The sequence below is a fragment of the Quercus suber genome, unplaced genomic scaffold (genome assembly GCF_002906115.3).
Source record: "Quercus suber isolate HL8 unplaced genomic scaffold, Cork oak 2.0 scaffold_48, whole genome shotgun sequence".
NCBI classification, from domain to species: domain Eukaryota; kingdom Viridiplantae; phylum Streptophyta; class Magnoliopsida; order Fagales; family Fagaceae; genus Quercus; species Quercus suber.
Genome location: NW_027069513.1, coordinates 1,314,413 through 1,328,294, shown reverse-complemented (window position 1 = coordinate 1,328,294; position 13,882 = coordinate 1,314,413). Strand labels below are relative to the sequence as shown.

General features: G+C 35.5%; 1 protein-coding gene across 3 annotated transcripts; it reads right to left on the bottom strand.

Annotated features, from left to right (window-relative positions):
* Positions 1-1,900: 1,900 nt before the first annotated feature.
* LOC112035658 (uncharacterized) lies at positions 1,901-13,105 on the bottom strand. Of its 3 annotated transcripts, XM_065771740.1 has the most exons (10): positions 12,957-13,105; positions 10,604-10,704; positions 9,715-10,478; positions 9,520-9,607; positions 8,938-9,324; positions 8,197-8,845; positions 7,998-8,106; positions 7,286-7,674; positions 6,766-6,842; positions 1,901-4,694 (listed from the first exon to the last, which is right to left on the bottom strand). In XM_065771740.1, the coding sequence occupies exons 8-10, from the start codon at positions 7,370-7,372 to the stop codon at positions 4,247-4,249; spliced, it is 612 nt and encodes a 203-aa protein (XP_065627812.1). In that variant the 5' UTR covers positions 7,373-7,674; positions 7,998-8,106; positions 8,197-8,845; positions 8,938-9,324; positions 9,520-9,607; positions 9,715-10,478; positions 10,604-10,704; positions 12,957-13,105; the 3' UTR covers positions 1,901-4,246. The 3 variants fall into 3 exon arrangements, 2 of the variants coding, with proteins under 2 accessions (XP_065627812.1, XP_065627813.1); XM_065771741.1 differs by lacking the exon at positions 7,286-7,674 and having other exon boundaries at positions 1,907-4,694; positions 12,957-13,104; XR_010628334.1 differs by lacking the exon at positions 6,766-6,842 and having other exon boundaries at positions 1,914-4,694.
* Positions 13,106-13,882: the final 777 nt, after the last annotated feature.

Sequence of the window (13,882 nt, the reverse complement as noted above, 5' to 3'; positions counted from 1 at the left end):
TTAATACTGTCCACAGTAATATATTATGTTTTCATTTTTATTTTTCTAAAGAAGCAAATTAAATTCATAGAAAAGAAAATGGCACATAGCTAGTATATGATAAGTATACAAGAGAAACCCCTTTAAAAAAGTATACAAGAGAAACCAAAAAAAAATTCTGCTTCTAAAGCTTGAACTTACCAAAAGAGACCCCAAAAAGGAAAGAAATAAAATAAAACAACTCGACTAGACATCCAAGTGAACAAAAAAGAGCACGAGACCATGCACTAGATGTTTCACTTTAAATTTTCCTCATAAAGCAGTCCACCTACCCCTTGCTATGATCTATATTGGCTTGCAGGAAAGTCTCTGAGCAGAATTTGAAATAAAAGTGCTACCAAGTAATAAAACATCATGTTTTAAAAAAAAAAATCAAAATACAAATCAATGTGAATCATTACAGAGGATTAATCTTGGGACATAAAAATCAAATATTAAAATAATGGACAGTTGATAGTTAAAATAATGCTTAACTTAACTTAAAGTAACATATGCCATCAAGACTAGCTTACTTATTGTACAACTACACAACAGCTCTATCAAGAATTACCAGAAAATGTACTATTGCTATACAACTAATACATAGCAAAAGAAGCCCCTACTCATTTCTGCATTACACCTACTGCATGTATGAATGAAAAGTATATATGTGGCAGATTTTGTATATCTACCACAACTTCAATGATGAATTGTCAAAGCAAAATAAAGAATTGAAAGGAGATTGTTAAGAGTCCATAAAGAAAATACCATAATCACTTATAAGCAACCTCACTCAAAAGCTTAGAACACTTTTTTTAACAATTAATGCGTAACTTTCTTTACATACAAACAACAGTAAATTAAGATTTAAAAACCAATCATATCATAGCAATGTTTAGAACAAGTCAGAAGTTAGAACTTCTATGATCAGCATTAAAAAAATGGAAAAAATTTACATAGATCAAGTAGTTGATCTGATGAATGGCACTTCATTGACAATTCATCTCAATTCAAGCCAGAAGTTCCAAACAGTGCACTTATGTACTTAGGGAAGGATACATGCCCATCCTTAGCAATATTTATATTGAGTTTGGGGCCCAAAAGAATAGTGGTCTTCAGCATTAACTAGTAGTGCTTCAATGGGCAACTGAGTTGCAGAAATTTAACTTAGTTATCTCAGATGCAGAATTAAGGAAGTAGAGAACTAATAAGCAGTAAGCAGATTGTCAATAATTCTTTGCACTAAACAGAAGCAGAGAAACCATGCATCATTGACACAATGTTTAAATAATTAATTTCAAGTTGTTTGTACCAAAGGTGACTTCTATTTTGGCTTCTACATACATAAGTATGAAATATACTAAACATGAACAGATCTTGCTTTCTTGTGTAAAAGTCTTTTTGCTTCTTGGCAAAATTTAAAGAAAAGAATATGCTTAATAATTCATTGATAAAAAAAGATATCTCAAAGACTAATATTTATTTATTTATTTATTTTTCTTCTAATACTCCAAATGGCAATGCTAATGACTTTTTGAATGCATCCTATAGGGAAAGTAGTGTATAAATGCCGTATTTGGTCCTTAAAATTTTATCCAATTTTTCTTAAGTTTTAAAAATACATAATTGAATGGCATATAGCATGCATTTTGATCCAATGGCATATATCATGCATTTTGTTTCAAGTTGCATTTAGAAGAATGCCACGGTTCAAACTTAGCATACCTAGTCCGCGAGACCACCACTCGTCGATACCTCGTTCCGCTTAGGGCATGTTCTTCGGTTATGCCCCTCTTGGTCACACAACCTGCATTGCACCTTCCTGGGGGGGGGGGGGGGTCTCCTTCCATGGTGTGGTTCTCAGCCGTTTCCCGCCCCCGTCCATCTCATTCCTGATTCATATTGAGACAGGCAATTTTTCTCACGGATCAATCGGGGGTTAGGGATGATCTTTCGAGTTTCTTTAGGATCTAGTCATGATAACCTATCTTTCAACACAGGGAAAACGGGAGCATAGCTCTGAAACAGTGCATCAACGCTATAGCATGGGCCAATGTATTGCTCTGCATCATGTCAATACCTAATACAAACTGCAATGATATGTGAACAGGGTATCTTATACTGTTTCCATTTCTGACATGTGCAAGTTCTTTACAGCAGATTAACTCCATGTATGTGATCCCCATGTCCAGTAGTCCCTGGATTATGCGGTGTATCTACTTGATATGATTGTTGTTGCGCACTCAATCTCGTCACCCTATAATGCTCTACCTTCATCTTATTTCTCATAAAGATATTCAAGGCATATTTTGACCCTTTTTTTCCCGAATTCAACAGTGCTATGCTCTTAATGTAATGATCATCAAAGTAAGCATTCAATTTGAACCATGTATATTTCACCATTGTCGTAATGGGCAGGCTACGAGCACCCTTTAAAACACCATTGAAGCACTTAAAGACGTTTGTAGTCATCGCCCCATAATGGTAACCCTCGTCAAAAGTTAGAGCCCATTTCTCTTTGGGCACATCCTTCAGATATTGGTGCACATCCCGATTGACATTCTCAATTAAATCGAAAGTGGCATTGAACTTTAGCTCCTGGGTAGCACTTACTGCCCTCTATACTAGATTCTTTAAAATTTCGTTGGTCCATCTAATGTTGACGTTACTGTATAGATGATGAAGACAATAACAATGTTATGTCATGGGAGGCTGCAAAAAGTCTCGATTAGTGTCTCTGAAGATAACTTGTATCCTAGGGTGTTTATCAAATATGATACACTGGTGTCTCCAGTCGATAACATACTTTCTTATACAAGCCAAGAACCAACCCCAAGTCTTTATGCTCTCACTCTCGATAATGGTGAAGGCTAGTGGATAAATCTTATTATTAGCATTTGTCACCATTGCAATCATCAATTTCCCTTTATATTTTCCATAGAAGTAGGTTGCATCAATGCTAATAACAGGCCTATAGTTCTTGAACCCAACAATACATGGAAGAAATGCCTAAAATAATTTATTGAATGTACAGGTTCCCCGTCCATAATTATCATCCACTGATAACTTATACTTTGTACCTAGACTTGCATCCTTAAGTCCTGACAAAAAACACAGCAACTCTGCATAAGACTCCTTAAAATCCCTATATATAACTACAACGACCTTTTGTTTGGCTTCCCAAACCTTGTATGTGAACCATAATGATTACGTTAGAAATGAATTCAAGTTAAATAATGATAGTTAAAGAAAACAAATCAAGACTTGTAAGGATATAAGATGAAGATAATATTTCTTTCTCTTTACTCCCTTTTTTATTTTCTTTTTCAATTTCATTTTTCATAATATAAGGTATTCATGGGTTTTGGGAAAAAAAAATATCATGCTTATACTTCACAAAAATTGATGTCTCTACATTGTATTGAAAAAATAATGCAAGTTAAAGAATACTTTGTAGTGAGATACTTCGTGTTTTAAGTCTACCAAAGCAACATGGCGTAAGTTCTTTATCTTATATGCTGGGTCTTCTTGTATATAGCGCTCAAGCACGTATGCTAGGAACGCCGAATCAATCATCCAACCATCATGAGCATTCTAAATTTTGTTACACGTGTGAGGGCCTTTGCATTTTGCGATCTTCCATCCATTGTCTCCCTTGCAACAGATCGCACAGACTAACCATGGACAGGAATCATCCTTGCAACTCATCATAAGCCTTTCTGAGTTTGAATGATCTGTTTTGAAGCTAAAATTCTCTCGCACTGCGTACCAGGTCAACTTATGTCGCACCGCCAATTCAGTCGTGAATACCATCCCTTTTATTGGCTGCTCCCTAGGCGTCCAACTTGATACTTCCACTTGCATAACCGGTGATGGATCAAACATATTATCCCAAGTGTTTATGGTGAACCATTCCAGCATAGGATCAGGATCGAGGCATGTGTCTCTATTCTCTTCTATAACCACATCTTCAATATGATCAACATCCTTATGTTCACCCATGGTATCTAGGAACTCTTCAAAGCCATCCCTAGTAACATCAATATGGGTTGCATCATCACCAAGTCCGTGCTCATCTTCATTTTCGGATGTGCCCCCATGCAGCTCATCATGTGATAAATGCTCTTCTTCATGCACTTCTTAAGGCCCTTCCTCCTCCTCAGTTGAGTTCACATGGGGAAATGTCTGTCATGTTTCACTGCCATACCCATCTCCAGTCTGCACACCCTTAATAAGATTGTAATGGTATTGAGTCGATGTGCTCATCTACAGTTCCATCCAAAACAGTTTGTTGTGAACCTTCTCCAGCCTTTACTATGGTGGGCTCAACAGTGACATAGAGCTCCGAAGCAATAAATCCTTTCACCACCATTTGTTCAACAACTTCCCACATCATCTTCACTTCGGCACCACCCGATAACTGTAGTGAATTGTAGACAACTTGGGTGCCTACAACTAGTTGAGGTGCTTGATACACGACGAAAATGTTATGCCTAGACTGGTTTAACCCCATCGCCTTCAATATTCTTCGTTTCAAGCTCATAAGGCCTATCCTACGCTTCACCTTAACACATTTTTGCTTCTGGTTCGAGCCTTGGTATGATAACTCATGCAACTCATGATAATACGTCTCTCCATCATAGTAAACATAGAAAAAGTGAAAATCCATCACCGACCTGTTATTAACAATATTAAAAGTTGTCATAATCTATAAATAGTTACATAAATTTGGTGTATGATAAAAACGATTTATATTCAAACTCGACCTCCTCGACTTTGTGTATAGACATATAAATAATTGAATCTTGATCATAATTTGCACTTAACCATATATATATATATATATATTTTTTATACACATATAAAATAATAAAAGGTCAACCATTAGGACTTTATTTTATCAAGCCAATTCTTTGTTGAGTAATGAATTCATATTATATGCAATTTTCATAGGTAAGGTAAGTATGGGAAGGAAAGAATATATTAAGAAACTGTACGGCAGGAAAAGGGAAAAATATACCAAACCGTATATATAGCCCCACTTTTATATCAGATAATTTTAAGTTGTGAAGAAATTGATAACTTAATATAAACAGAAAGAAAAAAAGGAGTTTACGTAATTAAGAAGTTTATGTTAATTGCATATTATTATTTTTCTTTTTTACTTTATCTAAAAAAATAGTTAATATAATTAGAATTTTATTAGAATTTTTTTTTTGGTTTACCTTAAAGATAATAAGTTCACATTAGTGAAGTACAATTCTCAAATTTGAAACCTTGAATGAGTAAATGCTATCAATATGATTTACGTTTTCATTTCCTTATTTATGTTAGCATATAGCTAGAAAATATTTCTTGTCAATTTTCATATTAATTTTATATTAATGGTTTTGAACTATAGTTATAGCTTAATTAACACTTGCTTCTTTCCTAATAATAGATTAGAAGGTCGAGATTCAAAACCATCTAGATGTGTGACTCACTGTTGGTAATAATAAAAAGATGTTTTAGTTGACATTTCCACTATTATATTATCTAATTAAATTTAATACTCGTTTTGAGGTGAAAATGGCCAAACTCATTACACAGTTAAATTTCTATATGTAAAACCATGTATATATCAGTAGTTGTACACAGTTAATATTGCAAAACTCATTACATGAAACTCATGCATAAAAATCTCATATGAACACAATCTAAAAACTAAGCATTGAAGGCATTTAACTCATGCATAAAAATCTCATATTGCAAACACAATCTAAAAACTAAGCATTTGACTATTACCTCTATCTACTGGTCACAACAAGGTTGACCCAAAGATTAAATGAATAGCACATTGGTGGATGGAGACACTGACACTACTCAAAGACTTGTAGATGGTGACCTAATAGTAAAGTTTATGCTTCCAGTTTCTGACTCGCACATGGACTTGGAAAGAGAGAGATATTGAAAATAACTTAAAGCTGACGGGGGGATTTTTTGTTAAAAGGTACTTGAGTTCACAGAACTCGAGAGTACCATTCATTATGCATTTACTACGACAGTTGGCGCCAGTAAGTAGGTGTGTAATAATAAGTGCCACTTGGTACTCGAGTTTCTAGGACTCGAGTACTATGTTAGAAGTACCTATGTCCACTAAACTCAGGTATGGCTCGGGTATACTAACCATAAAAGTGTGAAAATCATCCAGATTCATACTTGAGTTTCTAGAACTTGAGTACTGTAGAAGTACTCGAATCCACTAAACTCGAGTATGGCTTGGGTCTTAACAAAATACTTGTCGTACCATGCAGATTGATACTCGAGTTTCATGGACTCAAGTACTGTGTAGTACCCAAGTCTACTAAACTCGAGTATGGCTTGGCTACGTCCACCATAGTTTGCAATAGAAATTTTGAATAGTATGGCTTGGCTATGTCCACCATTGTAGTTTGCAATAGAATTTTGAATATTATTTTTTACTAGCACATTACTTTGGATGGTAGGAATTAAAGTACAAGCAGGTGATGGGTGTGGAATTAAAGTACTATTTTGAATAAAAATAGTATTAAGGAATTCAAATTTACAAGCAAGTGATAGGTGTGGAATTAAAGTACTATTTTGAATAAAAATAGTATAAAGGAATTCAAATTTAGCCTGAAACAATCAGCTCACAATAAAAATTGATTAAAACAATATGGAAGCTACCATTAAGTGGAATATTGGAAAGAAGCAAAAGAAAAACATCCTAGTTAGTTTACCACTTACTGGGCACACTCTACAAATTTTCCCACATTTTGATTTTCCATTATTGCCAGAATCAAGTCTATATTCTCATCCAGGTACTACACCAAGCATAAGAGATGAAAATCTATAAATGAGTGAGCAAAAGGGAGTTCCTTGTTCAATATGAGGCAAAGTGAAAATTTCTACTAAGATATCATGCCATCAAAGAATTTTTAAGTTGCAACAAATTGAACTTGCACCAAAACATTTATGTCCAAACTTCTTTATGATCTAATTCTAAATGATCAAATTCTAAATGATATGAGAAAATTTAGAAAATTTGAGCTTGTTATAGACAAAACCATTAATTAGATACTAGCAATAAGGAAAGAAATAGGGAGGCCAGTCTTCAAAACATGCTAATATATGAAAATCCACCACTAATGGATTAATAAGGAGGAAGTTCTAGCTACATCTATGCTATACCCTAAAATGACTGGTTAAGTTACAATTGGAGTTTCTTGTAATCATTTATAAAGACATTGAGTGCAAAAAAGTGTACCTTCTGAATCTGCTCAATGGTGATATTAGTATTTGCAAGAATTGAAGGTGCACCATTATTCAACATATCTGGTGATTGCTGTTGCATTTCTGTCCTTTATAATCTCCAACTACCCAAAAAAAAAAAAAAACAAAAAACAAAAAACAAAAAACAAAAAACAAAAAACAAAAAACAAAAACAAAAACAAAAACAAAAACCCAACCCTAGACCTTGTTTACTTCAATGGAAATGAATCATGAACAAGATTTCAAATTAATAGCAATTTTGAATTCAATTGCTGTAAAACTTCCTGAACTTTAGCTTCTTTCTCTGTTGCTGACTTCTTATTCTCCTCTGTATTCTTTATCATCTCAGTGGCATCTTCACTTGCCTTTCTTTACAAACAAATTCTAAAATTCAGTTCCATACCAAATGAACCCAAGAATTAATTACAAAAATTAAAATCCAATAAAAACAAAATATTCAAAAGTAATAGACTGAAATACTAACAAATTTTTAGTCAAACATCATTTGCCCACACAAAATTAATCCAATTCAAATCCCATATTCTGGGGCTCAACTCTTACACAAAAATCAACAAGACATACATGGTGCCAAGTCATTTGAATTTGAAATCAGTAATCATCAGTATATTTTACAAATCCATAGTTGCAACATTTGAAGACCATGCATTTTTAAAAGTTATAGGAACATAATAATGCAAGAATCAGACCTTTCTAAGCAGTGCATTTTCTATAAACTCTAGAAATTTCTCCCAATTGACCATCGAAAATCATCCCCGTTTTCTTCTCCTCACTGGTTCCTTGACTGGTCTCACCTTGCTTGAAAAGAACACGAGCAAATACTAATATGTAAATCATTTAACTATAAAGAGATTTATATGTAATCAATATTAAATCAAAGTATAGTACCATGACCAATCCCACAGTCAGGAGGATGTGTCTGTGTCCGCTGTGGCCTTCGCGGCCGATCCTCAATGTGTGAAGCCTCTGGTGGGGGGGTGGCTATCGGGATAGCACCAGGGGTGGGTCGCCCAGCGGTGGACATGAATCTCATCTCATCTCTACCACGTACATCTGTAGGGGCAGTGCTAGTAGTCAATGGGGGAGACATACATGTGGTGGGCAATGAAGGTGTAGTGGAGGATATGGATGGGGATCGAGATGTGTCCCCATAGGCAAACATATGGGATGGACTCGCATCATCATGTGCCATGGAGCCCATGTCATAGCTAGTGTCTAAACGCATCTCATCTGCTGTCTAACTTGCCTCCTCCATGGTGTGGTCATGCACAGGTGTGTGACGTCGACCAGATGTGGGCACGGGTGTGTGACATCGACCAGATGTGGGACACTAACTAGATTGATGACCTCTTTGCCTTTAACTTCCACCTACTTGCCGACCACGCCCTACAGCCGGTTCACTTATGTTGCCCGCAGCGCATGCATCGTCCAAGGTCAACCGACCGAGTTCTTCAATAGATTTCAAGGCATTAATACAATCGGTGTAGATCTCAAACCCTAGTTCGCACTTCACCATAATCCTCAACTGTGATTCAACCTGTCACAAGTATACAAGAGTCACGTTAGTAGGTTGAACTAAACTATGTGAAGCGAGGTACATTTATAATAGAATAGTTTTTGTAAACTTACCGAAGTGTCCCAGTACTAGGTCTCTTTCGTAATATGGTGAAGAGTGCAAGGACGAAACCGCACCATATACTCGTCATTGTAGCTCATCTCCCCATGAAAGGGCAGTGCATTGACAATTATGGTGTGTGTAGCCCATTTAGCAATATGCGTGGCATGTACTTCAGCCCAGTTTTTATCCTACTTGCCCTGGAGTGCTATATTATGAAGTTCAGTTGAAGTATTGACATTGACCGGTATACCTTGCTTCATCCCAAACTGTCGGAGAACACGTTCGAGGTGATGGCCTTCAACCACTCAAAAATGTATGAGTGGCACGATAGACCTCTATATGTGTTGGCCTGCCATACAATATATGGGCAGGGAACCCAAATAATTTCTGTACGGCTCCTAGACAATATGCAATGATCCAACAGATGCAAACAACCATATTAACAATATAATTAGAAAAAAATGTGTAACGAATGTGAACAATACATGGCAACAATGTTTAACTTTGAAATAAAAAATGTTTATTCATTCCAAAGCGAATTGTAAGTACAACAACTACATGCCAAAATGGTTTTCACTTGTAAGGCACGATACCTGATTTGGTCGTAGCAAAGCAAGCGACATATGATAGGCGCGTAGGATGTGCATTGGATGTTCATTTGTTATCTTAGCCCCTTTCCATCTAGCAAACAACACAAACATAACCTTTATATTAGTTACTTACATAATTCCCATGCAAAAAAGATAATGTGAAAATGTAAAATGGTAACTATCTAAGATCCTACATACCTGATAGCAAGTGGACCTGGGGGCAATGCCTGGTGTGGATGCCTCATCACAGGACATATGTGTGGAAACCTCGCCCATGCCCACAATTGCACCAATAGCACAGCACTGCCAATCTGCTTAGCTGTCTTCTCTGATGCCTTATAGAGGTGTCTATATAGCCAACTTAGTGCTACACTACCCTAACTATATTTCTTTCCATTGCTAATTGGATTGAAAAATTGATACATAATTAAGTGCCGTTTGCCAGACTTGTCCATAAACAGTATACCACCCAACATCTCCAGTATGTAAAACCGAGCATACTGCTACACAAGCACCTCAGTGGCGTTAGCCAGGAGAGGGTTGCTAAATCTCTCCTCAAGCCATTTGGCTTTTACCCTTGACCCTTCCATCACTGCAGTGTTCTTATTCCCACCGACTTCTCTGTCCGGTGGCCCATGCCCTAGCAAGTTGGTGCAGAGGTCAACCCAATCGTCCATATAGGTAAATCCCACCACCGGCAAGCCATCTACAGGTACGCCCATTATAACCTCCATGTCTTACAGCGTGATGGTCATCTCATCGTGGGGCAAGTGGAATGAGTGCGTCTCCAACCGCCATCTCTCCACTAATGTCGTGATCAAGCTATGGCCAACATCTATATTTGGGACCCGAAGTAGCCCATCTAACCCCGCATCTGTGATATAAGCAGCAATCTGTGGACCTAACCCACCTACAAGTAAACCTTTCTCTCAGTGATGACAAGTCAGTACACCTGGCACTTCCTACAAACATAGCAACTTAGTATTAATAATAGCATTCACTAAGCACATAATAATTATGCTTCAAACTTAAATGCCAAAAATCTTTCTACTACATATATTGACTACAATTTTGGACAAGTGCATACCTTGCTTGCCAAAGGAGCATCCTAAAGCAAACTTGAACGATGTACATCCTGCCTCGTCAAGACATCCCGTATAGAGGGTCCCGCTCAATGTGGGTCCATATCTGGCATAAATTAAAGGTGATTAATGGCCCATTAAGTGACTACTGGCCCATTAGGTCAAATGCAAAGCATAAACATTCTAATTCTCTTTTTAAGGAGCATGACACATGAAGGAAATTCACATAATTGAGTTCCTACTTTTTCTTTATTTTTCTTTAATACATTTCTTTTATAAGCTTCAATTTCATTCAAGAGAGAGTGGCTATATACCTTACAAGTAGATTCAATGAACCACTAGACGAAGAAAAAAGTGTTATTTGTGTTGTAGTTTATTGGCAAATTTAAAAAAAAGAGAATTGCATTAGGGTAAAGTGAAGGCATTTGTTTTGGATGTGTTTATGCCTGGTAGGTAAACAGAGTCATGGCATTACCGACATATACCCACAAATAAAACAACAACAACAAACAAAAAGGAAAGAAAAGAAGCCAATTCATGAACCTAAAAGAATATATGTGTGTGGTGATTGGAGCATATCCACTTGAATCAAAATTAACATAATGAGTATTAAACTGTCAAAAAAACTAACAAATAAAACATTGCATGGAGTAAAAGGACTCATTTCAATAAAAGCATTAAACTCTCACATGACAAAGAGCTTCAAGCTGAGTTCTAGATTCTGAAATATGACACAAAAAACATTTTAAAATACTATATAAAATTTTGATAAGTAAAATGCCAAATTAATATTCTCACATTCGTTATATAATTATCTATTATGCTATAACTGATGCCTCAAATAGATAAGTTTCAAGCTTAATCAAGAATAAATCACCAAAAGATGCATTGGTGCACAAAAATCTATAAATGAATAAAAAATTATTGGTTTGGAAGCATGAAACTCCAAATGAAGTGCAAGAAGACAAAAAGATCCTACTATATTTTCTTTTCTCAAGTAATTAATCCCTCAAAACCAGCAAAGCTAGTGTAAGCAGAGCTAACCTCCCCTAATCAATCCCAATTCGCAATATATATATAATGCCAAATTAATATTCTCACATTCGTTATATAATTATCTATTATGCTATAACTGATGCCTCAAATAGATAAGTTTCAAGCTTAATCAAGAATAAATCACCAAAAGATGCATTGGTGCACAAAAATCTATAAATGAATAAAAAATTATTGGTTTGGAAGCATGAAACTCCAAATGAAGTGCAAGAAGACAAAAAGATCCTACTATATTTTCTTTTCTCAAGTAATTAATCCCTCAAAACCAGCAAAGCTAGTGTAAGCAGAGCTAACCTCCCCTAATCAATCCCAATTCGCAATATATATAAGAGATATTCAAGCAATCAAGTTCAACAAGTCTACCACACAACTACCAATTTAACAAATAAAGAAACATAATTGAACACCCCCTTCACAACCCCACCACTACCATTAAAACCAGCCCTACCAGTTTGGTTCAACAAGGATCCCATCAACCACAAGAACAACTAAACTCACTTCAGCATCAATAAAGTTTAGAATTTTTAATGTTAGTGGATGTATCAATCACTATGTATTCTATGCAATTTATTTTCAGAAGAAAATAATAGGAGAGAGAGAGAAAGAGAGAGAGTTTCACTGATGAATTTCAAAACAATTTGTAATTCTTATCTGATATAGAAGAAAAAAAAAAAAGGGAGTTGTAATTTTTTTTTTTTTTTTGGGAGAAACAGTTGTAATTGCTTTTAAGAAACAAACAAAGTTTCTATGATAGCCTCAGATTAGCATTTTAGGACATTTTTCATCCAATAAACAACACTTATTATAGTAATTTCTACACGGTGAGCAAATAATATGTTGTTGTTGCGCATGCCATAACGTTTGTTATCATCAGCAATAACGTACACAAACTTATCAGCATGATTTAGCAATTGCCCAATTACATTTTCCACCCAAAAATAAAATAAAAGACAAAATCAAAATCAAATTCAACTATCCCAAAAAATATAAAACCAAAACAGATAATTTAAACTCCAGGCAACCATATCAATTCCAACTCTATTTGTAGGAAAAGTACTTTTGAGCAGTGAAGTTAATACCATACCGTACCGGCCGGTACGGCCGGTATTTCTCGTTCTGGTGGATAAAACGGTACCGAAACACCCTTAAATTGTACCGCTCAAAATACCGGTCTATACTGGACTATGCCAGGCGTGTCGGCGAATATCGGCCATTTCGAACGGAAAATAAAAACCAGCCGGTACAAAAAGCTTCTTAAAAAAAAAAAAAAAAAAACACAAAACACAAAACAAAACATAAAAGTACCAAATGGCTCATGTCGCCTTCAAGCCCATCACCACTTTGTTGGTCGTTGTCAACATTTAGCTGATTATCCCTTCCTCTTCCTCCTTCAGTTTCGTTCCTTTCACTTCCTTTCTTTATTTATTATTTTTTTTTTTTCACTTCATCTTATCTGCTGTTTAGACTAACAGCTGCATCCCTTTGGTCCTTTTATTTTGTGTGGTTCTTGTAGTCTTATTTTGTGTGTACTGACACCACACGTGTAGACTTTGAAATTTGAAACAAGTTTGAAATTTCAATTACATCATTTATTTCAAATTTTCAACTATTGACTTTTTTTTTTTTTTTTTGGGCTGAATATTCAACTATTGCCCGTTGCCACTCACTAGTTTTATATTTTTAATAATTAATAGGCTGGCACGTGAGCTAGAGATAAATAATAAATGAAATATTATATGTTTATAAACATGGTTCTAGAGATTTTGTGTGTGTGTATATATAAAAAATAGATATAAAATAGCGGTACACCCGAAATGGTATATCAGTATTGACCGGTACCCGAAATATATCGTACTGCTGGTCAAACCGGTACAGCCTCTGGTATGGTATTGACTCCCTTGCTTTTGAGTCTTACATTAATCTTTCTTCCAAATTTGAAATAACCCAAATATATTAAGCTAAGATATATAAGAATCTTGTTTCGTAGGCCCCAAAATAATTAAAAATAAGAAAAAAGGAAAAGTACTTTTGATTCTTACTTCTTTGCACTATAGAAACACAATATCGGCTCTGTTTTTTTTTTTTTTTCAATATTTCTAATTTTGAATCCATTAAAATTTCAAATGAAAGACATAACCCTAAAACTAAAAAACTGACCTTAGTGCGAAACAGTGAGAGAGCTGAGTGAGAGGTCGCGGACAAGAGTCTTCTGCAGCCGATGGAGTGAGGGT

Bases quoted from the DNA above. Each gene is read 5' to 3' on its own strand.
- LOC112035658 (XM_065771740.1), bottom strand. From the start codon at position 7,372: ATGCAACAGCAATCACCAGATATGTTGAATAATGGTGCACCTTCAATT. The intron at 6,843-7,285 runs GTACACTTTTTT...TGCTTGGTGTAG, and splicing joins CCATTGAGCAGATTCAGAAG to TACCTGGATGAGAATATAGA. The intron at 4,695-6,765 runs GTAAGTGGTAAA...TGTTAATAACAG, and splicing joins AAATTTGTAGAGTGTGCCCA to GTCGGTGATGGATTTTCACT.